The sequence below is a fragment of the Melanerpes formicivorus genome, unplaced genomic scaffold (assembly GCF_026170545.1).
Source record: "Melanerpes formicivorus ecotype bairdi unplaced genomic scaffold, bMelFor1.0.p_v2 SCAF_126, whole genome shotgun sequence".
Taxonomy (NCBI): domain Eukaryota; kingdom Metazoa; phylum Chordata; class Aves; order Piciformes; family Picidae; genus Melanerpes; species Melanerpes formicivorus.
Genome location: NW_027142478.1, coordinates 117641 through 142646, shown reverse-complemented (window position 1 = coordinate 142646; position 25006 = coordinate 117641). Strand labels below are relative to the sequence as shown.

Here is a 25006-nt window from a genome sequence, read left to right as displayed (position 1 = left end):
TCCATGGTCTTAGATAAGCACTGCCTGCCTCTGGGCACTGCCTGCCCCTGAGCAGTGCATTGGTGCTTGACAGCTTCCTTCCTGCAGGGCAAGCAGCCCTGGAGCCTCTAAACACACTGTGCAAGGTTCCTGTCTTGTCTTCTTTCAGCTCTCAGATGAGAAGCACATCAGGATCCAAGTCCTGTCCCTCAGACCTCTGGGCTTCCATACGTTCATTGAGTTCCTGTTATTGAGGCTCCTGGCCCTTGCTCCAGCCCCCGCAGCGCTGCTCCCGGCCCTCGCTCCAGCTCCTGCTTTCTGCTTTAATCCCTTGTTTTACTGGAGGTAAATCTCCAATTACTCTGAGGTCCCTGCCCATGGCACGGGTTTGGAACCAGATGATCCTTGAGGTCTCTTCCAACCCCAACAGTTCTATTATTCTAAACAGATTAACACAAACAGATCAATATCAAAACTCTTCTGAGTTGCTAAGAGTCTGTCAGAGATTTCATGAAATTTCCAGAGGTGCTGAACAATCCTGGAGGCATTTATTGACTTCTGAAGATATTTGGGGGAGTTTTGAAGACATTTGGATGATTTCTTCAGGCACATTTGAAGAGTTTTGAGACCACAAAACTCATTTAAATCTCTCCATTGATCTTGAAAGAGAGAGTCCCAAGCTTCTCTGGGTGGCTTTGGGAACTTCTAGGAGGTAGGAAGAGTTTTTAATGATTTTTAGCTGCCTTTAAGAAGCTCAGAGAGATGTTGATGATTTTTAATGCAGTTTGAAGCCTGTTGAAGCCTTTTTCTAGAGTCTTGAAGGCTAAAGCAGGGCAGGAACTCATGAAAATCTCCACCCAAGGAGTTTTCTGAGCTCTGAAGAGATTTTCTTCACTCCTGCAGAGTTTTTTTTGAGCAATGAAGAGATTCTGGAGAGGTTTCAGGCAGTTTTAAACATTTCCCAGTGTTTTTGAAGCATGAAAGGAGCTGGGAGACTCCCCAAAATCTCTTTGAAATGAGTTGGAAGAGTTCTGAACAGATTTGAATGACTCCTGAAGAGCTTTGAACAGTTTGTGAAGAGATTTGGATGATCTTGCAGGTGGTTGTGAGCATTGTGAAGCATTTTTGAAGGATGTTGAATGCTTCAAGTGATTCTTCTCTCTCCATCATATCTCCACTTCGGGGCTGAGCAACTGCAGAGTTTGCAGATCTGCTCCTTGGGACAGCCCAGCAAGTGAAGAACACAGACTGGGTCAACAGTTGGGACCACAGCCCCACAGTGACTCCTTTGGTGCCTCCCAACCTCCTCCAGAGTGTCCTACCCAGCACATTTCAGCCTTCTGGGGGCTCTGAGTGACATCAGCTGTGGTGGGAGTCTGGGGCCCCACAGGCAGGTGAGGGTTGGTTGTGTGGGTCAGTGCTGCTGCCTCTGCTGTCTGAGCCATGAGGGACTGAAGGAAAGGGCCTGGGCTGGGAACCACCCTGCCAGTGTTGCAGAGCTTGGGAACAGGGTGAGTGAGAGAGCTCCATAAGTCCCAGGGTGTCTCAGCACCCCCAGCACAGGAAGCCAGGGTCTCAGCACAGGTATTACAGATCTGACTCCCCCAGCATGGCAATAACTGGGAGTTTTTGAGAGCCTTTCTCCATTGCTTGCCCCATCCAGGTGTTGAGTATTGGGAGGTGTCAGAGGCTATCATGACCCAGGCAGGATCTCAGGGTTTGAACTCCTAGGCTCAAGTGCTTTCATGGTCCTTATATCACAGCTGTGACCTCTTCCCCCACCAGCATGGCCTCCCAGAAGGACCCAGACAAGAGTTGGGAGAAGAAGTTCTCAAAGAACAAGTTGGAGCAGAAAAATTGCAGCTCCAAGGGACAGGAGGAGAAGGGCAACATGGATGATGATGATGAGGAGGGCATCATGGAGGATGATGATGAGGAGGAGAATGATGACTATGAGGACAAGGATAATGATGAGGAGGAGGAGAATGATGACTATGAGGATGAGGATAATGATGAGGAGGAAGGTGACCAGGATGAGGAGGAGAAGGAATCTGCAGAGGAGGATGAAGCCAGAGCAGGTCCCTCTGTGCCACTCAAGCAACTGAATCAGTGCCCTGAGTGTGGGCAGAGCTTCCCACCTGGCTCAGAGCCACTGAAGCACCACTGCCCCCACCCTGGCACCCGGCCCTTTGTCCGTGGCGACTGTGGCAAGAAGTTCAGACAGAGCTCCAGCCTCATCCGACACTGCCTGACCCACACTGGCAAGAAACCTTTCACCTGTGCTGACTGCGGCCACAGCGTTAGACGACGCTCTGATCTCACAATCCACCGCCGCATCCACACCGGGGAGAAGCCGTACAGCTGTGCTGATTGCGGACAGCGCTTCAGACATAGCTCTGCCCTCACCAACCACTGCCGCACCCACAGCGGTGAGAGGCCGTACAACTGTGATGACTGCGGCAAGAGCTTCACTCGTAAGTCTTCCCTCTGGCAGCACCGCAGTGTACACAGCAAAGAGAAGGCCTTCACCTGCAGGGACTGTGGCAAGAGCTTCAGGCGCAGTTCCTCCCTCACCATCCACCGCCGCATTCACACTGGAGAGAAGTTGTTCCCCTGTGCTGAGTGCGGCAAGAGCTTCACCACCAGCACTCTCTTGATCCAGCACCAACTCATCCACAGTGGCGATAAACTGTACCGATGTGCTGACTGCGGCAAGAGATTCGGCCGCAGCTCCGCCCTAACCAGTCACCACCGCACCCACACGGGTGAGAGACCTTACAGCTGTGCTGACTGTGGCAAGAGTTTCACTCAGAAATCTTCCCTTGCCCGGCACTGCAGTGTGCACAGCACTGAGAAGGCCTTCACCTGCAAGGACTGTGGCAAGAGCTTCAAAACCACCTCCAGCCTCCACACCACCGCCTCCACACCAGAGAGAATTTGTTTCCTTGTGCTGAGTGTGGCAAGAGCTTTACCACGAGCACTGCACTCAGCCAGCATCAACTCATCCACAGCGCTGAGAAACCCTACAGCTGTGCCGACTGCGGCAAGAGCTTCACCTGCATCTACAACCTCTCCAGGCACCATCGTGTGCACACGGGGGAGAAAGCTTTCACCTGTGATGACTGCGGCCAGAGCTTCAGCAGCACTTCGTGTCTAACCAAGCATCGCCTCAGCCACACCAGTGACCAGCCCCAAGAGCAGGGGAGGTACAAATAGATCTCCCCAGGGTCTACTAGGGTAATTGTGATCCCCTGAGAAGGCTTTTCCAGCACCAAAATCACCTCTTTTCTCTCTGCATTTCTCAGAGGCTCCAGCAGGAACACACACCTCCTGCCCTTCTGAACACCAATTAGTGCTGATGAGAACAATTGCAGTGCTGAGTTGGCACAGCCATTGGAGCTGGGCTGAGCTTTGCCAGGGTTTGAATGGTTCTTCCCCCTTTCTTTGTGTCTCCTTGGGGTAAAAGCCTCTCTGTCCATTGCCCAGTTGTGTCAATAAAAATCCCAAACACACCAAATCTTGTCTGTTTGCTTTTATTTTAGATATTCCCTAGGAATGGGCCTGGAGCTGTGTGCCCAGTTCAGGGAGGTCAAAGTGAGGTTCTCAGAAGAGTCTTGAGAGTGTCTTGCTAGGGGCAGTCTCAGGGGTAACTCAGAGGGTTTTTTTCAGGGGGGTGTCAAGGGATGTTAGGTGTTTGGAGGGTGTCCTGAAGGTCAAACCCCAGAACACGCCCTAGCCCAGACAGCTGTGAAATCTGTGTGCCCCTGGCCATGTTTGGCTATGCTCCATCCTATAGGTGCAGTTTTCAGGGTTCTGTGTTACCAAAGGGAATGAATTGTCTTGGGACAGTATTTAAACCAGCCAAGGAGTTAGACAACTTGCCTTGTTCTCACCCAGACATCACCAAGAGCCAAATGCTGCCAGAGTTGCAGCTGAAGAGCCTGCACCAACAGGCAGCAACTACACCCAGGCCTCACACCTGGACCAAGACAGAAATGGGAAAAGCTCCAAGAGAACTGAATCCCAGAAGAGGCTACGGCCTGGCAACAGAGCACATGAGAGGCCCTTAGCCCTCTCTGAGCCAAAGGCAAGCTCTTAGATCAAGCAATTCATCCACAAATGATACAAATTCAGCAATCTGTGACCACCCTTCATGATTTGCAGAAATTACTGGGAACCATAAACTGGGTAAGACCCTTGCTAGGTATCAGCACAACTCTGCTAGTTCTCTTATTTGGCTTACTGAAGGGAGACCCTGACCTTTTATCTCCTCGACGCTTGACTGCAAAAGCACAACCTGCACTGAAACAAGTGGAGCTCACCATCGCCATGGGAACAAGCCCATCAGGTAGCAGAAGCAGCACCTGTCAGCATTTATGTGCTTATCTCCCAAGGTCATCCTCTAGCTCTCACAGCACAGTGGAATGAACACTGGCCACATCCTTTGCATTTTCTGGAATGGGCATTTTTACCGTTTCACCCAAAGCAAACAGTGAGCACTCAAATGGAGCTGGTTGCTGGGGTTGTGTACAAAGCCAGGCAATGGTGGGTTCAACTCTTAGGACAAGACCCTGCCACTCTGACATTGCCTTTAATGTCAGAATATCTGGACTGGTGTATGGCACACAGCCCTGAGTTGCAAATGGCCCTGATAGATTACCCAGGAAAGGTTTTGCTGCATGCTAGGCACATAGATTTTTGCAGCTACGTGGAGGGCTGCAAGGAGTGGAACCGACTTGGTTCTCTCTGACACCAGTCCCAGGAAAGACAATCTTTACTGATGGCTCATGGGAAACAGGGAAGGCAGTCACTGCCAGGCAAGAAAAGGGGAAATGTCAGGAGCTCCTAGCCTCTCAGGATGGTTCACCTCAGCTCCTGGAGTTAAAAGCTGTGGCAATGACCTTTACTAAGTGGCCTAACAAGACCATAACCATTGTCACTGACTTGCAGTGTGTTTGTAACCTTGTACAGCGGTTGGACCAGGCACTGCTGAGGGAGGTTAACAACAAATCTTTGTTTCATTTGCTAAAAGCCCTATGGCTTGTGCTGCAAAGTCAACAGAACCATTCTATGTGCTGCATGCTCATAGCCACACAGGGCTGCCAGGATTTGTGTCCAAGGGAAACACCACAGCTGATGCCCTGATGGTGCCTGCTTGTCTGCTCCTATGCCTGCTGTGGCAGCAAGCAGCTCAATCCCATGCCTTTTTTCACCAAGGGACTCACACACTGCAGAGGCAATTTGGCATATTGTTGTCTTCAGCAAGAGATATTGTGGCCTCTTGTGCAGATTGTCAACACTTCTCCTCCACCCAGCCAGCTGGTGTCAATCCCAGGGGATTACAGAGCCTACAGCTATGGCAATCTGAGTCTGGGCCTTTGAAATAAGTCCATGTCTCAGTTGACACATTCTCTGCTGGGATATGGGCTGCCCCACATGGTGGTGAAAAGGCCTGAGATGGAATTATGCACTGGAGAAAAGCTTTTCATGCCCCAGGCATTCCATAGCAAATCAGAGCTGATGTTGGCCCCGGCTATATCGCCTCTAGATCACAAGCATTTGTACACCAGTGGGGGGTGTTTCCAGCATACCCCACTGAGCCACAGGACAGGCTATAACTGAACCTGCCCATCACACTCTTAAACCTATGCTTGAAAAACAGAAAGGGGGAATGCTGGGGGAGACACCACACAGCAGGCTATGGAAAGCTGTCTATACCCTGAATAAACATCTCTCAGAGTGGTATGAAGCCTGTCACAGTAACTCATTTCTTGTCATAGCAGTCTGTGAGCAATCCTTTGGCAGAAAAGGCCCCAGTGTGGGTCTGCAATTTACAGACCCCTGATTGGGAAGGCCCCTGGGGTCTTGTGACCTGGGACCATGGCTAGGCTTGTGTTTCCACAGGTGCCAGGGTCCAGTGGGTCTCTGCTTGTTGTGTTTGGCCTACTCCAGAGCATGATCAATGGAAACAATGCCCTCAGCCCACATCAACTAACTCCATGGGATAGCAAAACATTTGGGCAGCACTGCTGCATGCAGTAAATCAAACCTGGAATTTAAATGCCTGTCAAGATTAAATTGTAGAACAACAGTAAGGTGCTTTGAGCATCAGGGCATGTGGGATGATAATTTGCTCTTTTCCCCATTAGAGCCTCAAGAATTAGATATTTCAGGGACTTTCCAAGCAAGAAGCTGTGTGTACCTGCAACATAGATCTGGAGCTGATCTAGTACTATGATCTTTAATCACACTCCCTTTGCCTTAAAGCCATGCAGGCTTAGCCTAACAGCTGAATGAGATGATCATGGAGGTATGAAGAACAAAGCTGAACACACAGCAGCCAGGGTAATCTTGCTTCAAATTGCTACAGCAAAGCACCAGCTCAGCTAAGGGAACTGGCATCTTGGGTTGCAAAACAAGACAAGGAAACATCAAAAGTGTTGCTTGAATGAGCCACTGATGAGGACAGTGTCAGCCATTCCAGGCTGCAAAATCAAGCTGCTGTTGGTTCTTTGTTATCAGCTCACAGTCAGGGCTGGGCAGAATGTGATGGTCTGTGTTGTACACACTGAAGTGATCATTCTAAACATAGACATAAGAGTATTACAAACTGGGTTGTGAATATTGCTGATTGGATTGATCCTGGTGTTGGCAGTGCCCTGTTCATTCTCATGTCTGCAAAGGGCCCTGCAGAAGAGAACGAGCCCTGGGCAAATAGGAGGAATTGTAGATAAAACAGGTGGCCATGGGCAGCTTTAACCTTGAACTAAGCAGAGCTCTGCCCTTGACTCAGGAATGTAAACAACTCCAGGAAAGAAGATCTGTGAACAACAAAGGAAGAAACAGAGAGACCTCCCCAGGGTACCAAAAGGGAGAGAGAGGTGCCTGGACACCAAGCCTAAAGCAATCACTTAAGGACAAAGGGCACATGGACACAGAAAGAAAAAGATATAAGCCATGATGTGTGTGAATCAAGTGGCCTCTGCTGAGGGCTGGTGCTTGAGCACATCTTGGTGTCATCCTTTTTCTTGGCTGCCAACACTGCACAGCCTTAGCTGTTGAGTTTTTCCAGTTCTCTGAACCACTTCTTCCTGTTGTTGGTTTGGAGAACCTTGAGTTTTCCCTTCCATCAGCTAGCCAGGAAAAGTTCTCCTCACCTTTCACTGCCTGTTTTGGAATCTCTTGGTTTTATCACAAGACATTGGTTTGGGTTTGCACTTCAGAGGCTGTGTAGACTTAATTTGTCTTCTAAAATCTGTTTATGCATTCATCCCAGCTATTGAAGGGAAAGAGCTGCAGGCATGGGACAGTGTAGGAGAGGCTGCAGTAGGGATGGCCAAGGGCTCTGGCAAGGCTGAGAGGCCCAACAGGACCAAGGTCTTTGGCTCCTTGGCTCTGGCAGTTGCCTCTGCCACCAAGGCCTGTGAGGAGAAACTTTGCTTTGAGGCTTTGAGGTTCTTCTATTGCAAGGGCAGTGGTCAGGGCTTGGCCTTTCTGCTTCACAGACCAAAGGCAAGTTTTTCTGCCCTGTACTTTGCCTTTGTCTCCCTGCAATCCTGGCCTCTAACAAGCTGCTCTAACGAGTCCCTGGGGAGCCTTTGTCAGTAACAAGCCTCAGTGAGGCCAATCAGTGCTTCAAGTTACTTTGGAGTTTTCTTCTGCCTTGGACTTCTTGAGAGGCTTCTTGGCAGTACCTTGGCAGAGTCTCCTGGCAGTACCTAAGGATGATGTAATCAGCCCCAAATACTCCATGGGGCTCATTAAATACTGCTGAACCTCTCATTATTGCCAAGGTTTCTGCAGCTAATTGGAGAGGTTTTTATTGCACAAAGCATCTGATAAAAAGTATTTTTAAAGGGACATTTCATTCCTTTTCAGCAGGAGTTGTCTCTTTGCAAGCAAACCATAGCAAAACCTGACAAGGTCCTACCCTGGTCACTGCTCATCCTCACTCCCCACTGCTACCAGCAGAGCCCAGAGCCACAGGTGAGGGGCCTTGTCAGGGGCTGGGGGTCAGGGCTTAGCCATTTGGATCAATGAAACCCCTCCAGGTTTGCTCAGCAGCAGAGGCATCTTTAGCTGCTTGTCCTGACCTGTCAGCACTGCCTCAGTTCTCTGCTCTTACCAGAGCCTGAAGATGCTTCAGTGCCTCCAGTGAAGCTTCCCTTGCATCCACTCTCTCCTTCTGCTCTAACCAAACCCTGGGGACCCTTTGCCAGTATGCTTCACTGGGACCCATTAAGAGTAGAAGAAACTTCAGAGTTTGAATCTGACTTTGACTTCTGGAGAGGTTTCATCAGCTTCCTCTCAGTCCCTCAGGTTTAGAGGGCACCAAAAGCCAACCAAGCAGGTATTAAAACACCATGGGCTGGTCCTCTGCTGCCCAATTGGGCCGCACTCCTGGGCTGGAGGGAGCTGCTGGCAAGCAGGCAGTGCTGAAGGAGATGGCTCTGGCCAGGAGCAGCTCCTCTGCACAGCAGGGCTGAGGACACTGCCAGAGGATCTCAGAGAGATGAGGAAGGCAGAGAGAGCTTTAAGGTTGCCAGGACTGGGAGGGTGACTGAGAGCTCACTGGAGAAGTCACTGCAGTCACTGACACAGTGAGGCTGTGGGTGCAGGACACTGCAGCTGTAGCTCCTGGAGGCATCTCCATCTCAGCAGCTGATGCTCAGCTGAAGGCTCCTGGAGTGTGCACACAGAAGGAGGATCAAAGCCCTTCAGTTCCATCCTGTGAGCAGCAGTGAGCAGAGCTGGGTAAGGAGAAGGCTTCACTCCCAGCCCCCTCTGCCTTCCTCTCTTCCCTTCAGCGTCTCTGCAGCACTACAGGCCTGGTCCCTGTTTCTCCACCTCTCCATGGCACTCTCATTCCCTGGGACTGGGCTGTTGGTAATTTTCTGTTCTGACACCAGAGGAATCTTCATGGCAATTCTGGGTCCCTGCTGCATTTGAAGCTGTGATGAACTCTGCCATGGGTTGGTAGTGATGGGACTGAGCTGATCCATTCCTCCTGCAGCTCAGGGACAGGGGTTATAATGAGGCTGAGAGAAGTGTGCCCTAACTTGTCATTGCCTTTCCCTCCTTGGACAGGTCTCCATGGCCAGAGGCAGCAGATGTCCAACAGCAGCTCCATCACCCACTTCCTCCTCCTGCCATTCCCAGGCACAAGGCAGCTGCAGCTCCTGCACTTCTGCCTCTTCCTGGCCATCTACCTGGCTGCCCTGCTGGGCAATGGCCTCATCATCACCACCATAGCCTGGGACCACCACCTCCACACCCCCATGTACTTCTTCCTCCTCAACCTCGCCCTCCTTGACCTGGGTGCCATCTCCACCACTGTGCCAAAATCCATGGCCAATTCCCTGTGCGACACCAGGGACATCTCCTATGCAGGATGTGTTCTCCAAATCTTCTTTTTCATGTTCCTAATTGATGCAGAGTATTTTCTCCTCACCACCATGTCCTACGATCGCTACGTTGCCATCTGCAGACCCCTGCACTATGAGACCCCCCTGGGCAGCAGAGTTTGTCTCCACCTGGCAGCAGCTGCCTGGGCCTCTGGCTTTCTCTATGCTCTGCTGCACACAGCCAATACATTTTCCCTGCCCCTATGCCAGAGCAATGTTGTGGACCAGTTCTTCTGTGAAGTCCCCCAGATCCTCAAGCTCTCCTGCTCCACATCCTACCTCAGGGAACTTTGGCTTATTGTGGCCAGTGCCTCTTTAGTCTTTGTCTGTTTTGTGTTGATTGTGGTGTCCTATGTGCAGATCTTCAGGGCAGTACTGAGGATCCCCTCTCAGCAGGGACGCCACAAAGCCTTTGCCACCTGCCTCCCTCACCTGGCTGTGGTCTCCCTGTTTATCACCACTGCCTTCTTTGCCTACCTGAAGCCCTCCACCATCTCCTCCCCATCCCTGGACCTGGTGATGTCAGTTCTGTACTCAGTGTTGCCTCCAGCAGTGAACCCTCTCATCTACAGCCTGAGGAACCAGGACCTCAAGGCTGCCCTGAGCAAACTGATCCCTGGATGCTTTCAGAAACAATAAACTCTTTGTCCTTTCCTGCAGAGCAGTTCTGATGTCACTCACAGTCTGGTTTCTCTCTTTTTGGCTGCTGCTGGTGCTGTTACCCTTGTGAGAATGTTGTTTCCCCACCAGAGTCTTCCTTCAGACCACTTCAGATTCCGTGCTGGCCTGTCTGCTGTGACCCAGAGACTGCAGACATCAGCAGCTGTGCTCCCTTGGTGTGCAACAAGCAAGGAAAACTTCTTCCCATCTAGAAGTTCATAACAGAGACAGAGGAGTCTTGTAAAACTTTATTTGAAGAAAGGGAGAGTCCACAGGACAACTCCCTGTGGGGTCTCTCATTGCTGAAGACACAGCTCCCCTTTCATCCTACATTTCTGGATGCAAATTTCCCTCTCCCTTTCCCCACCTGCTCAGGTACTCAGGATTTAGTCTTTCCTGAAAGCCCTGCCACATGTCCTCCTTCACATGAACCCTCCCTGTTTCATACATCCTATGCTCATTTAAATTAGGTTCTCCACTTCTCTGGGTGCAGAAGTTAATATTCAGTAGTCTGTTAAGCCTATGCTCTGGCCTAAAAGTTCAGCAGTTCAGGCTGTGTTCAGTGTCTGCTATCTTCGGACAGACCCCTACTGATTTACAGCAAGGTTCAAGGGGCCCCTTTGTGATTTACATACACATAGAGAAGGTGAACTGTCTGGTTCCTCCCTTTCTCTTCCAACTCCCTCTTAGCCAATTCTTCCTGTGTAAGGACACTCCCTCCTTTTGATCCCATCAGTCCCTCCTCTCCCTGCTTTAATAATTGCCTTTACAAAATTCATTCACCATTAATTAAATCCTTTCCTCTTGGCTCATTTCTGATGTTGGTCTGATTTGCAGATACGTCATACTGCTCTTTTTTATAGCCTTTTCAGGCTCACTTGATATGGCTACAACCTGCACCTGCCTGACTGCAGAATAGATAAGCCATACAAACCAGGGTATCAGACATGGTAGAAAGATTAGAGCTGCTGTTGCACAAAGAGAGAAGAATGACACTCGTTTGACCCATGGCCCACCAGGAAACCAAGATAATGTGTCCCATTCCAGTCCTTTCCAGGTATGGACTGGTCCATGAGCTATTTCCCTGCTGTTGGAGGCTATACTTATTGCTGCCTCCCCATTGGCCTCAGTCTTTAGGCACCAATCAGATGTATGAAACTTTCCACATCCACCTCCTTCCTCAGCTAATAGACAGTCTGGAGAGTCCATTTTGGTGCATTGCCTCTCACGCCTGAGTTTGGTGTTTGGCTAATAGCACAATGTACTACTACAAAGGAAAAGTACAAAATAACAACAACAATAATAATAATAATAAAAAAGCAAATTATAAAAAAGAAAGAAAAAATATTTAATATAAAAAGCAATTTAACATAATAATAATTTTAAAAAACCCAAACAAATAAACCCCATAAGGATTACTAACAAAAAATAACTATTAACAAAAAACATAAGGATTATTAGCAAAATAAAAATTTACAAAAGTTAAAAATGAAAAATAAGGACAAAATATTAAATACAAAAAAGGTTGAAAATAAAATAAAAAAGGAAAAAATAAAATAAAATAAAATTTAAATTTAAATAAAAAAGTAATTAAAAAATTAGATTATAAAATAACATTAAAAATTAATTAATACAAGATTAAAGTATGTTAAATAAAATTCAAGAAAAATGAAAAGCTATAAAAAAATCAATCAATAAAAAAGGATTTAAAAGAAAAATAAAATTATCTAAAAAATTATTAAAAATTATAGAACAAAAAATACAGATAACAACAAAAGAAAAAATATTTAAAAGGCATATTAAAAACTTTAATTATATTAAAAATTAGATTTTAAAAATTAAATAAAAATAATTAAAATTAAAAAATAAAAATTCATTTAAAATGTATTAAAAAATGAAATAAAAATATAAATAAAAAATGTAAAAAATAAATTTTTTAAAAAGGTAAAAAAATAAAACCAAAACAAAATAAAATTAAAATATTAAAAAATAGATTAAATAAATAATTAAGATATTTAAAAAATGATTAATTTTTTTAAATTGAAATAAAAATTATAGAAAATTTAAAAATAGATTAAAGAAAGCAAAAAATAAAAAATAATTAAAATAGTTTTTAAAAAATAATATAAGATCAAAAAATAATAAATTTTTAAAATTGGATTAAAAATTAAAATTAAGAAAAATATTTTAAAATAAAACACTTAAAAATTAAAATTAAAAATAAAATTTAAAAAAAATAAAAATAATAAAAACCAAAATAAAAAAAAGGTAAAAAATCTATCAAGAAAAAATCAGCAAATCAAAAGAGAGGATGTATATTTTATAGCTAAGGGGGTTTAGTGATAGCAGCAAGAAATGTCTACCCCATGCCAACTGCAATCATCGCAATGAACAACGGCAGAGGAATCAAGGCCATGAGCACACAGCATTTCCCATGCAGTCGAACATCGATCACAACAACTGCTATGGTAATCTGGGATCAAAAGCATCACTCAGAAGAATGCACCACAGCACCGTGTGAATTAGGACTGGCTGTTATGATTGTTTAATTGTTGTGTGACTAGAGAAAATGTTCCTATGGATTTCTGTGTCACCTCACCAGTTTGCCTTAGTTTTAAATAGTTAATGGGAAAGTCAAAATTAATTATAACACAACATGCATTCTCAGTTTAGGTTAAAAACAAACAAACAAAGAAAAGGCCTAGGCCATGAAGTAGCCCAGGGTAATCCAGGGATGGATCAGGACAGAGAGAAATAGAGAACTGAGAAGTGTCCTTGGTGTGCTGCACCCTCGCTCTCCCAGCCTTGCACTTCTCTCCCTGTGGCTTGGGGGTTTGTCACCTCCTGCCAGCTCAGTGCATCTGTGCTTGGATCACAGCCAACAGGGAGCTGATAGAAAACTTTGGAGGTCAAAATCTTCAGGGTCTGTGCAAGTGGCAACAGATCCCAGGATGATTTAGAATCCAAGGTTCTCCAGATCAGAGAAACAGTCAAGGATCTCCCTCTCTAAAAACAGTGACCCTAAAGCCAGAGCCTTGGAGCTCTCCTGGATCACAGCAGCTGTGTCCAGCATCTCCCCCACACAGACATCACTCAGGCACAACCTGCACCAAGGGCCAGCAGCAAGTCAGACTTCTCCAGGCTCAGTTCTTGTGCCCTAAGAATGCCAAAGCTTTGTGAGTGTTTGCCCTGAGCTCCAGGAGGAGGAAACTGAACTCCAGGGCACCCTCTGCCAGCCACCTCTCCACCTCTCTGTGTCTTTGGACAGACACCTTTGCTGTCACCAGGGGCAAGATTTCTTCATGCACTGAACCCAGCCAGCTCTGTCCCTGTGTCTGTGTGCTTGGTGCTTCTCTCCAGGCACAGCCATAGAAATAGATTTGAATTCAGGATCCCTTGCAGTCAGTCAGGGTCAGCCTTGTCCTTACCCACTCTGTCATTCAGAGGCTCTTGGATTAGAACACATTCTGCTGAATCACCTTGTAAGCCCCAGGTGGGCAGTGACACCAATGGGGAGGTTGGGGAGGGTGAGGAGCAAAGTTGTCCATTCAATGTCAGACTGAAGGACAGATGTTCTTGCAAGTGCAGATGTCCTGCTGAGACAGCCTGGGTCAGTGTCACTTGGGGAATTATCATCTCTGCTCTGAACTGAAATGGAGTAAAATATTTTATCTTTGACATAAAATAATTGAGCTTTGTGAGGTGCACTTTGAAATCCTGAAGAAGATTGCAGAGACAAAAACATCTCCTTAGGGCACTTGGGACTCATTGCAGGAACCTCAGGTACTGAGAGAAGGCTGAAGAAACTTCTCCAGAAGTCAGAAGGAAAACACAAAGTGCCTTGAAGCACTGATTGGCCCCACTGAGGGGCATTGCCAACCAAGCCTCCCAAGGGCTCCTTAGAGCAGCTCAGTGGAGGCCATGATTGCAGCAGACAAAGGGAAAGTGCAGGAGAGCAAACTCTGGGTTTGGTTTATGGAGTAGAAAGGCCAAACCCTGACCACAGTGCCTGGGCAGGCAGATCCTGTCCCTCATGTATGGAACAGGGCTCCCCAGGTGCTGTAGTGTGTGGGATTTGTGATGCTGAGGGAAGGACAAGGGGATGACAGTCCCCAGCCTTCCTGGGGGTGTTTAAGGAAGCACTAAGCCCCCGTTGGTGCCTTAGGAAGTCTTCTCACAGCCCTTGGTGGTAGATGATTGCCACAGCTAAGAAGGCAAAGCCTTGGGTTCTCTTGATGACTTCCAGCCTTGCCAGTGCCCATTGCCATCCCCACCACAAGTTGTCCTACACTGTCCCCCACACTGGATTTGGTTTCTGCAGCAGAAAGACCAAGCCCTGACCACAGAGCCTGGGCAGTCAGATGCAGAGAGGCTCAAGCTAAAGTTTTGCCTCCCTGGCCTTAGTGGGAGAGGCAAATGCCACAGACAGGAGGAGAAAGACCTCAGTCCTGTTGAGCTTTCAGCCTTGCAGGTGGTGCTACATTGCCCCATGCCTGCAGCTCTTTCCCCTCATGCCCTTGACACCCATCTTGCTTTCCTAGCAGCTCTCACCATGACATTTCTGTACCCTCCCTGCTCTGTCTCTACTCTCCATGGCCATTTCTTGAAACACAGAGCCAGGGCCTCTAGGACCACAAGGATCCCCTTTGAGTGACCTTTCTTTCTCCTCAACTCCTGTATACTCTCAAGGGCAAGAAAGGATCTGCCTGGCCTCAAACCACCTCAGAACATCTCCACTCTGGACCCTAAAATTTGCATTCTGTGGAGGTTGTCTTCCTGTCCCACAGTCACTGGAAGCTGTATCATTCCCAGATTTCAAGCATGTGCACACTGCATCTTTAGTGCCCTGAGCTTGTATTTCACCAGGTTCCAGAAGCCCCAGTCCCTCAGGCTCTCCATCCCAGTCCTTCCAGATATCCTCTGAAGCTTCTCAAGCTCTTCAAAAGTCCTTCAGAGCAGAAGTCCCAAAGCCAGACACCAAGAATCCAGATGTGGTCACAGCAGTGTTGAGTTCAGGGGAGGACAACCTCTGTGTCTGGATGGCCACACTCCTCCTACCACAGCCCAGCTGCACTTGGCCTTCTTCACTCTGCTCAGGCTCTGCTCCAGCCCAGGCCATTGGCAATGGTCCCTGCCAGAGGCCTTTCTGCCTGGGCACTGAACAGAACCTCCAGTTGCAAAGCAAAACCCAAGGCACCTCTCTGCTGCTTCCTCTCAGCTTGGCAGGCACAAGGGATGGCACAATCCCCAGCCCAGCTCTGAGCCTGCTGCTGTGCAGGAGAGCCTGAAGCACAGCTGAGCTGCCCATGGCATTGCCACCCATCTCCTCCCTTGTGTCCATGAGCTGCTCAGCCACAGGTCACCTCCTGTTCCTGCCTTTGCCAATGGTACAAAGGGACTGGACTTTGCAGTGGCCTCACACTCACCTCAGGGCCATGTGGCTCCTCCTGCCCTAGGAGCTACTCAGCCATCCCTGATGTCCCAATGCTGGCATAAGGCCTCAGCCGGTGTGTGGCCTGGCAGCTGAGCAGCCACAAGAAACCTCTGCATGGCCTTCCAAGGCAGGTCCCTGCTGCTGCCTCTCAGCTTCTCCAGCAGCCACAGCCAAGCCCTGTCCCTGCTGCTGTCCCCTCAGGCCATCAGGTGGCAGGGAGTTGACAACCCAGCTCCAAGGCTCTTCCTGCAGGGGCTACCAGGTGCTCAGGGATAGGGAGTCACACAAGTTCCTTGCCCACCACCTGCTTTCTACTGGCCTGCTGGGGCCTCTGGCAGCTGGGAGGCCAAAAGCACAGAGGCCAGGCAGGAGCCAGGGGCTGCCCTCTCAGCTGCTGCAGGAAGAAGTGACCTCCCAGACCCTTTGCTGCCCTCTTCCTGATGCTGCCCTATCAGCTGCTGAGCCAGCAGTGACCTCCCAGCCCCTGCCCAGCCTTGTGGCTGCTGCTGTGCAGGAGATCCTGAGGCACAGCTGAGCTGCCCACAGCATTGCCAACCATCTCCACCTGGTGTCTGTGAGCTGCTTGGACACAGTTCACCTCCTGCTTCTCTTCCAGGCTGCTCTGGGAGCTCCCATCCCTGTCCTGTGCCAGGGGCCAAGCAGAATCAGTCAGGGGTGGAGGAGTGCAGAGCAGAGAGGTCAGAGCTCAGGAAAGAAGTTTGAGGTTGTTCTCTGTTTTGCACTGGGAGGGGGGAAGGGATTCCACTCTGCTCCAGGATGAGTCCATGTCTGTACTGGGAGGAAATCTGGAGATCCACTTTGCACTGGGATGGTCTCCAGTCTGCAGTGGGGGATGCCATTGGATCCAGTTCCTGGGACAGGTCTTCAGTTATAATGGGATGGGATCAGGGATGCAGTTTATAATGGGTAGGGGGAGCAGTCTCTACTGGGTTGGAATCAGGATACAGTTAACACAGGGAGGGATGCAGTAGGTACTGGGAGGGGATCAGGGAATTCACTTTGCACTGGAATGGGACCCAGTGTATACTGGGATGGAATCAGATGATCCAGTTTGTGCTGGAAAGAGGCCATGTCTGTCCTGGGAGGGGACCAGGGGGTTCAGCTTGTACTGGAATGAGGCCCAGTCTGTACTGGGAGACATCAAAGAGATTCAGTTTGTACCCGGAGGGGACCCCAGTCTGAACTGGGATGGCATCAGGGTATCAGTGTACACAGAGATGTGTCCTGGTCTGTGCTGGGATGGAATCAGGGCTTCCAGGGGATAGACTTTGTACTGGGATGGGACTCAGATTGTACTGGGAGACAGCAATGGGATCTCATTTGTACTAGGAGCAGGCCACACCTGCACTGGGATCAGCATATCCAGTTTGTGATGGGATGGGTGCAACTGGGACTGGGAAGGGGCCCAAGGGATGCAAGGGAATGGAATCCAGACTGCACTGGGAGGGGATAAAGGCTTCCAATTTGTATTGGGACAAGGCCTAATGTGTACTTGGAGGGATTGAAGTGACCCTGTTTGGACTGGGACAGGGCCTAGACTGTACTGAGAGGACATGAAGGTGTGCAGTTTGTAATGGAACAGGTGTAGCTGTCACAGGGAAATGATGGGATTAAAAGTAATCAGTGTCTTTACAAAGGAATAGTTGTCTGAGGAAGGTAGGAAGAGGAAGGGGGGAACCAGACAGTTCCCCTTACCTATGTGCATAAACAACAAAGGAGCTTCTGCAAGGCACCCTTGTCTTACTCATCATGGTAAATCAGTGGGAGGCTGTCAGAACACTGAACACAGCCTAAACTCTTCAACTTTCAGACCAGAGCACAAGCTTAACAGACTGCTAACAATTTACTTCTCCACCCAGAGCCACGAAGAACCTAATTTAAATGAACATAGGATGTATGTAATGGGGGGGTTGCATGTGAGGGGGGCCATGCAGTAGGCAGTTCAGGAAAGACTGTAAAGCCTGAGCACCTGAGCCAGTGGGGAAAGGCAGAGGGAAATTTGCATCCAGGGATTCAGGATAAAAAGGGAGCTGCGACTCCCAGCAACTTGAGAGACCCCACCAGGGATTGTCCTGTGCACTCCCCCTTTATTCAAATAAAGCTTTACTAAACTCCTCTGTCTCCATTGTGAACAGGAACTTCTAAATCAAGAGAAATTTTTCTTACAGAAGGGAGCCAGGGCACACATTCTGTACTGGGATGGGACCTTGACTTCAGAGGAAGAGGTCAATATAGTCCAGCTCTTACTGGGATGAGGATGTGTACTACGAGGAGTTAAAGGGCTGAGTCTCTACAGGAAGGGGGTCAGGATCCCAAGGTGCCCAAGCTGCCAGAGCACTCAGGCTGTGCCCCAGCACAGAGGCTAATGAGAGAGGGTGGAAGGCGAGAAAGAGCAGCTGAGGATAGCCCAAGCTCTGGGGCTCCCTGGCACTGCTGCTGTGCTGGGACTCTGCCCCTCCACCTCCGCACACAGGCACTGCCCTGCAGCTCCACAGAAGCCTTGGAAGAAGGAACTCAGAGGAACAACTCCCTGCAGGGTCCTTTATTATGTTGAACATAAAGGGAGCACAGCTCCTCCTGTCTGTAGCCTCTGAGTCACAGCAGACAGGACAACAATGAACCAGAAATGGTCTGAAGAAAGACATTTGTGTGGGAGCAACATTCTCACAAGGGGAACAGCACCAGCAGCAGCCAGAACTCCAGCAGCCAGGCTGGGCCTGCACTGAGTGACATCAGAACTGCTCTGCAGGAGATGACAAAGAGTTTATTGCTTCTGAAAGCATCCAGGGATCAGTTTGCTCAGGGCAGCCTTGAGCTCCTGGTTCCTCAGGCTGTAGATGAGAGGGTTGACTGCTGGAGGCACCACTGAGTACATGACCGAAAGCACCAGATCCAGGGATGGAGAGGAGATGGAGGAGGGCTTCAGGTTTGCAAAGATGCCAGTGCTTGTAACCAGGGAGACCACAGCCAGGTGAGGCAGGCAGGTGGCAAAGGCTTTGTGGCGTCCCTGCTGAGAGGGGATCCTCAGCACTGCCCTGAAGATCTGCACATAGGACACCACAATGAACACAAAACAGACAAAGATTAAACAGACACTGACCAAAATAAGCCAAACCTCCCTGAGGTAGGATGTGGAGCAGGAGAGCTTGAGGATCTGAGGGACTTCACAGAAGAACTGGTGCAGAGCATTGCCCTGGCAGAGGGGCAGGGAAAATGTATTGGCTGTGTGCAGCAGAGCATTGAGAGCCCCACAAACCCAGACAGCTGCTGCCAGGTGGAGACAAACTCTGCTGCCCAGGAGGTTCTCATAGTGCAGGGGTCTGCAGATGGCAACATAGCGATCGTAGGACATGGTGGTGAGGAGAGAAAACTCTGCTGACATTAGGAATATGAAAAAGAAGACCTGGAGAACACATCCTGCATAGGAGATGTCCCTGGAGTCCCTCAGGGAATTGGCCATGGATTTAGGCACAGTGGTGGAGATGGTACCCAGGTCAGTGAGGGCGAGGTTGAGGAGGAAGAAGTACATGGGGGTGTGGAGGTGGTGGTCCCAGGCTATGGTGGTGATGATGAGGCCATTGCCCAGCAGGGCAGCCAGGTAGATGCCAGGAAGAGGCAGAAGTGCAGGAGCTGCAGCTGCCTTGTGCCTGGGAATGGCAGGAGGAGGAAGTGGGTGATGGAGCTGCTGTTGGCCATCTGCTGCCTCTGGCCATGGAGACCTGTCCAAGGTGGGAAAGGCAGTGAGAAGTTAGGGGACACTTCTCTCAGCCTCATTGTAACCTCCCTACCTGAGCTGCATGAGGAATGGATCAGCTCAGTCCCATCACTACCAACCAGTGATGGTTCATCGCAGTTTCAAATGCAGGGACCCAGAATTGCCATGAAGATTCCTCTGGTGTCAGAACAGAAAGTGACCAACAGCCCAGTCCCAGAGAGTAAGAGTCCCATTGTTCTGGGTTGAAATTTCCCCCCATCATTAGCTTTGCCAGAGCAGCTCAGTTAGAAGCAAATGAAGCTGTATTGACAAGCAAGAGCTACACTCTACCGTGGAATTCAATGAACAGGTACAAAACATACAGGAGTGACAATATTAGACAGGTATTTACAATCACCAAATGACATGACACCCCTCTGGTCAGAGACCAGGGAAGCTCTTTCTCTGCCCCTATCCCTTACCCTGCTATTCCAAGAGAGAATTAGGAGTGGAGAGAGAAAAAAAGCAGTGGGTTACACTTAGCCAAGGCCAGCCAAAGCAGGTGATCTCTCCTGAGCAAAGCAAAACAGCTGAGATCAGAAGAGAAGAGAGAGAATTGTTATGGTACAGCTGCTCTGATTCCAGATATTTATCCAATCAATTTGCTTAGTATAATCTTTTCTTTTCCTTTTCACACCCAAGAGTGATCTATTTATTTTGTTTCTACTTTTCTGCTCAAAATCTGTAACTAAATTTTAAAGGCATTGCCTAAAACCACCACAGCCATGGAGAGGTGGAGAAACAGGGAGCAGGCCTGCAGTGCTGCAGAGACAGTGAAGGGAAGAGAGAAAGGCAGAGGGGCTGGGGGTGAAGCCTTCTCCTTACCCAGCTCTGCTCACTGCTGCTCACAGGATGGAACTGAAGGGCTTTGGTTCTCCTTCTGTGTGCACACTCCAGGAGCCTTCAGCTGAGTGTCAGCTGCTGAGATGGAGATGCCTCCAGGAGCTACAGCTGCAGTGTCCTGCACCCACAGTCTCACTGTGTCTGTGACCGCATTGACTTCTCCTCAAGTGAGCTTTCTGCATCCTTCCAGTCCTGGCCACCTTGAAGCTCTCTCTGCCTTCCTCATCTCCATGAGATCCTCTGGCAGTGTACTCAGCCCTGCTGTGCTGTGCAGAGAAGATGCTCCTGGCCAGAGCTGTCTCCTTCAGCACTGCCTGCTTGCCAGCAGCTCCTTCCAGCCCAGGACTGTGGCCCAATTGGGCAGCAGAGGACCAGCCCATGGTGTTTTAACACCTCCTTGGTTGGCTTTTGGCACCCTCTAAACCTGAGGGACTGAGACGAAGCTGATGAAACCTCTCCAGAAGTCAAAGTCAGATACAAACTCTGAAGTTTCTTCTACTGTTAATGGGTCCCAGTGAAGCATACTGGGAAAGGGTCCCCAGGGTTTGGTTAGAGCAGAAGGAGAGAGTGGATGCAAGGGAAGCTTCACTGGAGGCACTGAAGCATCTTCAGGCTGTGGTAAGAGCAGAGAACTGAGGCAGTGCTGACAGGTCAGGACAAGCAGCTAAAGATGCCTCTGCTGCTGAGCAAACCTGGAGGGGTTTCATTGATCCAAATGGCTAAGCCCTGACCCCCAGCCCCTGACAAGGCCCCTCACCTGTGGCTCTGGGCTCTGCTGGTAGCAGTGGGGAGTGAGGATGAGCAGTGAGCAGGGTAGGACCTTGTCAGGTTTCACTATGGTTTACTTGCAAAGAGACAACTCCTGCTGAAAAGGAATGAAATGTACCTTTAAAAATCATTTTTATCAGATGCTTTGTGCAATAAAAACCTCTCCAATTAGCTGCAGAAACCTTGGCAATAATTAGAGGTTCAGCAGTATTTAATGAGCCCCATGGAGTATTTGGGGCTGATGACATCATCCTTAGCTACTGCCAGGAGACTCTGCCAAGGTACTGCCAAGAAGCCTCTCAAGAAGTCCAAGTCAGAAGAAAACTCCAAAGTAACTTGAAGCACTGATTGGCCTCACTGAGGCTTGTTACTGACAAAGGCTCCCCAGGGACTCGTTAGAGCAGCTTGTTAGAGGCCAGGATTGCAGGGAGACAAAGGCAAAGTACAGGGCAGAAAAACTTGGCTTTGGTCTAGGAAGCAGAAAGGCCAAGCCCTGACCACTGCCCTTGGACTAGTAGAGCCCAAAAGCCTCAAAGCAAAATTTCTCCTCACAGGCCTTGGTGGCAGAGGCAAGTGCCAGAGCCAAAGGGACAAAGACCTTGGTCCTGCTGGGCCTCTCAGCCTCACCAGAGCCCTTGGCCATTCTCTCCTACACTGTCCCATGCCTGCAGCTCTTTCCCTTCAGGCTGCTGACACCAATCTTGCTTCCCCACCCATCTCTCCCCCCGTCATTTCCATCCCTTCCCTGAGCTGTCTCAGCTCTCCCTGCCATTTCCTGACACCTCTGGATGGCCTCATGCATAGCAGCTCCGCCCTTTGAGGGATATTTCTTTGGCCACATCTCCACTGTGAACCTTCCAAGCTGCACTTTGTGGAGGTTTTTGTCTCTCCCCACTCCCCAGAAGAGTTCCATCCTCTCTGAAATGACTCTTCAGCCACGTGCACACTGCTGTGGCAGTGCCCTGAGCCCCCTTTCAGCAGGCTGAAGCAGCCCAGGTCCCCCAGCCTCTCCACAGGGATGTCAACCCCCATCCTGCCAGATCTCCTTTGTAGTGTCTTGTGGTGGTGAGAGAAAGTTCAGTTCTTCCCCCCCCCCCAACATGAAAAAACCATGGCTAACTCAGTCTGAGAAGCAAAAATATGAATAAGCTGGGATCAGAAATGCTCTGTTCAGCCAGAGCAGGGAGGTGACTGTCTCCTGGGACTCAGCTCTGGGGTGGCCACACCTTGAGTGCTGTGTCCAGTTTCGGGCACCTCCATCCAAGAGAGATGTGGAGGTGCTGGAGCCGGGGCAGAGGAGGGCAAGGAGCTGGGGAAGGGCCTGGAGAATAAATCTGATGAAGAGCAACTGGAGGAGCTGGGGATGGTTAGTTTGGAGAAGAGGAGGCTGAGGGGAGACCTCATGGCTCTCTACAGCTACCTAAAATGAGGTTGTGAAGAGGCTGCTGCTGGTCTCTCCTCACAGGTCATTAGTGGCAGAACAAGAGGGAATGGCCTCAAGCTAGGACTGGGTAGGTTCAGACTGGACAGTAGGAAATACATTTTCCCAGCAAGAGTGGTCAGGGAGTGGAATGTGCTGCCCAGGGAGGTGGTTGAGTCACCAACCCTGGAGGTGTTTCAAGGTGCTTTGGATGTGGTTCTGGGGGATATGGCTTAGGGGTGACCCTTGTAGAGCAGGGTGAATGGTTGGACTTGATGATCCTGAGGGTCTTCTCCAACCTGAATGTTTCTGTGATTCTGTGAAAGACTGAGAGCCCTGGGGCTGTTTAATCTGGAGAAGAGAAGCCTGAGAGGGATCTGATCAATGGTTATCAATATCAGAGGGGGGTGTCAGATGAAGGTGCCAGGTTCTTGGCAGTGGTGCCCAGTGACAGGACAAGGAGCAGTGGGTGCAAGATGGAACACAGGAGGTTCCACCTCAGCATGAGGAGACTCTCCTGTGCTGTGAGGGTGCTGGAGCCCTGGAGCAGGCTGCCAGAGAGTATGTGGAGTCTCCTTCCCTGGAGGTTTTCAGACCTGCCTGGATGTGTTCCTGTGTGTCCAGCCATGGGTGATCCTGCTGCTATAGATGACTCCAGTTAAAAGTTTCTGGTCACAATTTTATTGTCAATAAAAGACCATAAAAAGGCAAAAAAAGGCAATAAAAGCAAGCAAAGCAACCAGCTGGGCATGCAAGGATACCCCCACAGCAGCTCTACAATAGCTTTCTTCATCTTATATAGGTCCATCAGCTGCATAAACAAACTTATGCTAAATAGAAGGCGGGCATATGATAATGGGTCTCAGAATAGGTGGGCAGATCCCTGCTCATGTGCACTCTGCGTGGTAAGGGTGCTCCCGAGGGTCAAAAGATGAAGTCAATGAGTCATCCTCAAAGTTGTCCACTTTCACTCATGCTCAGTCATCCAGGCTTCTTATCTAAAGAAAACAAATCCCCAGTTCTGAATAGAACTGAGTGTTTAGCTTAATACAGCTTCTCCTCAGCCTTGGTGTCTCCAATTAGCCAAACACACTGTCTCTGTTTAAGGCTGGAAAATATGCAGCTCCCCCTTTGTCCTCAAAACTGGCTTCTGCAAGCTCCCCAATCACCCTTTAACACAAATCACAGATCACCAGTATATTCATAACAATCCCTCATTTTCTTTTTGTCACCATTGGTTTGTTTTGCAATTTCCAGATTTTTCAGAACCTCCTTAATTGGATCATAATTAGGTTCCTCTGTTCCGATCACCTTCAGATCATAACCATATGCTTGTAACTTGTTGGCATAAACAATTTTACCTAAAAGTCTAATCACTTCGAAAGAACAATGACAAAGAATTACACAGAGCAGTGTTACAATTGTTCCAAATAGTGTTACAAACAAATGTTTAAACCAAGTTATATTCGATAACCAAGGAGTTAACTGATGCCATATTTCTTCATATAACCCACAAGAAGTATCATCCAAAGAAATCTGATGTAATATTCCATTGTGATCTACAATCACTTAACATAACTACAGATTGACATAACTACAACAGCTTACATTTATGACCACACATAACAACATATGAGAAGTCCAAAGATAACCTATTTGGAGTATCACAGGATCACCAAGGTTGGAAGAGACCTCAAAGATCATCAAGTCCAACCTGTCACCACGGATCTCATGACTAGACCATGGCACCAAGTGCCACGTACAATCCCCTCCTGAACACCTCCAGGGACGGTGACTCAACCACCTCCCTGGGCAACCCGTTCCAATGATGAACGACTTGCTCAGTGAAGAACTTTCTCCTCACCTCCAGCCTGAACTTCCCCTGGCACAGCTTGAGACTGTGTCCTCTTGTTCTGGTGCTGGTTGCTAGAGAGACAAGACTGACCCCTTCCTAGCTACAACCACCTTTCAGGTAGTTGTAGAGAGCAATGAGGTCTCCCCTGAGCCTCCTCTTCTCCAGGCAAACAATCCCAGCTCCCTCAGCCTCTCCTCGTAGGGCTTGTGCTCAAGGCCTCTCCCCAGCCATGTTGCCCTTCTCTGGACACATTCAAGTGTCTCAATGTCCTTCCTAAACTGAGGGGCCCAGAACTGGACACAGGACTCAAGATGTGGCCTAAGCAGTGCTGAGTACAAGGGCACAATGACTTCCCTGCTCCTGCTGGCCACACTATTCCTAATGCAGGCCAGGATGCCATTGGCCTTCTTGGCCACCTGGGCACACTGCTGGCTCATGTTTAGGCAGCTGTCAATCAGCACCCTCAGGTCCCTCTCTGTTTGGCTGCTCTCCAGCCACTCTGACCCCAGCCTGTAGCTCTGCATGGGATTGCTGTGGCCAAAGTGCAGTAAAGTTCTCTAGTCTATCAGCAGGCACATGTGTCACATCTCAACTGGTCATTCTCTACTGGCATGTGTGTCATTGAGGCAGACAATAGGTCAAAATAACAAAACAATATTTTACCACATCCAATCAAATTCTGCCCAGCTTCTCTCCTTCGGTTACAAGGTGTTTACATTACTCCCAGAGTCAAAGACAAAACACAGCTTTTTTCCCAGTTTTATCACCCCCAGCTTGAATTAATATTGAGGGTTGCCATGACCCAGGTGAAAGACCTTGCACTTTGCTTGAGGTTCTCTTGAGCTCACTTCTCCAGCCTGTCCAGATC

General features: G+C 49.0%; 2 protein-coding genes and 1 pseudogene across 2 annotated transcripts in view; 2 read left to right on the top strand and 1 right to left on the bottom strand.

Annotated features, from left to right (window-relative positions):
- Positions 1 to 25006, top strand: part of LOC137456487 (zinc finger protein 850-like) — a 55672-nt gene that overhangs the window by 7355 nt on the left and 23311 nt on the right. The window contains 2 exon segments of the mRNA XM_068167954.1: positions 1765 to 2885; positions 2888 to 3173. Of these exon segments, the coding sequence (XP_068024055.1) occupies positions 1766 to 2885; positions 2888 to 3173 (1406 nt within the window). The 5' untranslated portion in view covers position 1765.
- LOC137456489 (olfactory receptor 14J1-like) lies at positions 9090 to 9992 on the top strand (the record flags this gene model as incomplete). Its single annotated transcript, XM_068167956.1, has 1 exon — positions 9090 to 9992. A coding segment is annotated over exon 1 (903 nt), but the record flags the coding sequence as incomplete, so codon positions are not given.
- On the bottom strand, positions 10651 to 19194 carry LOC137456490 (olfactory receptor 14J1-like; annotated as a pseudogene).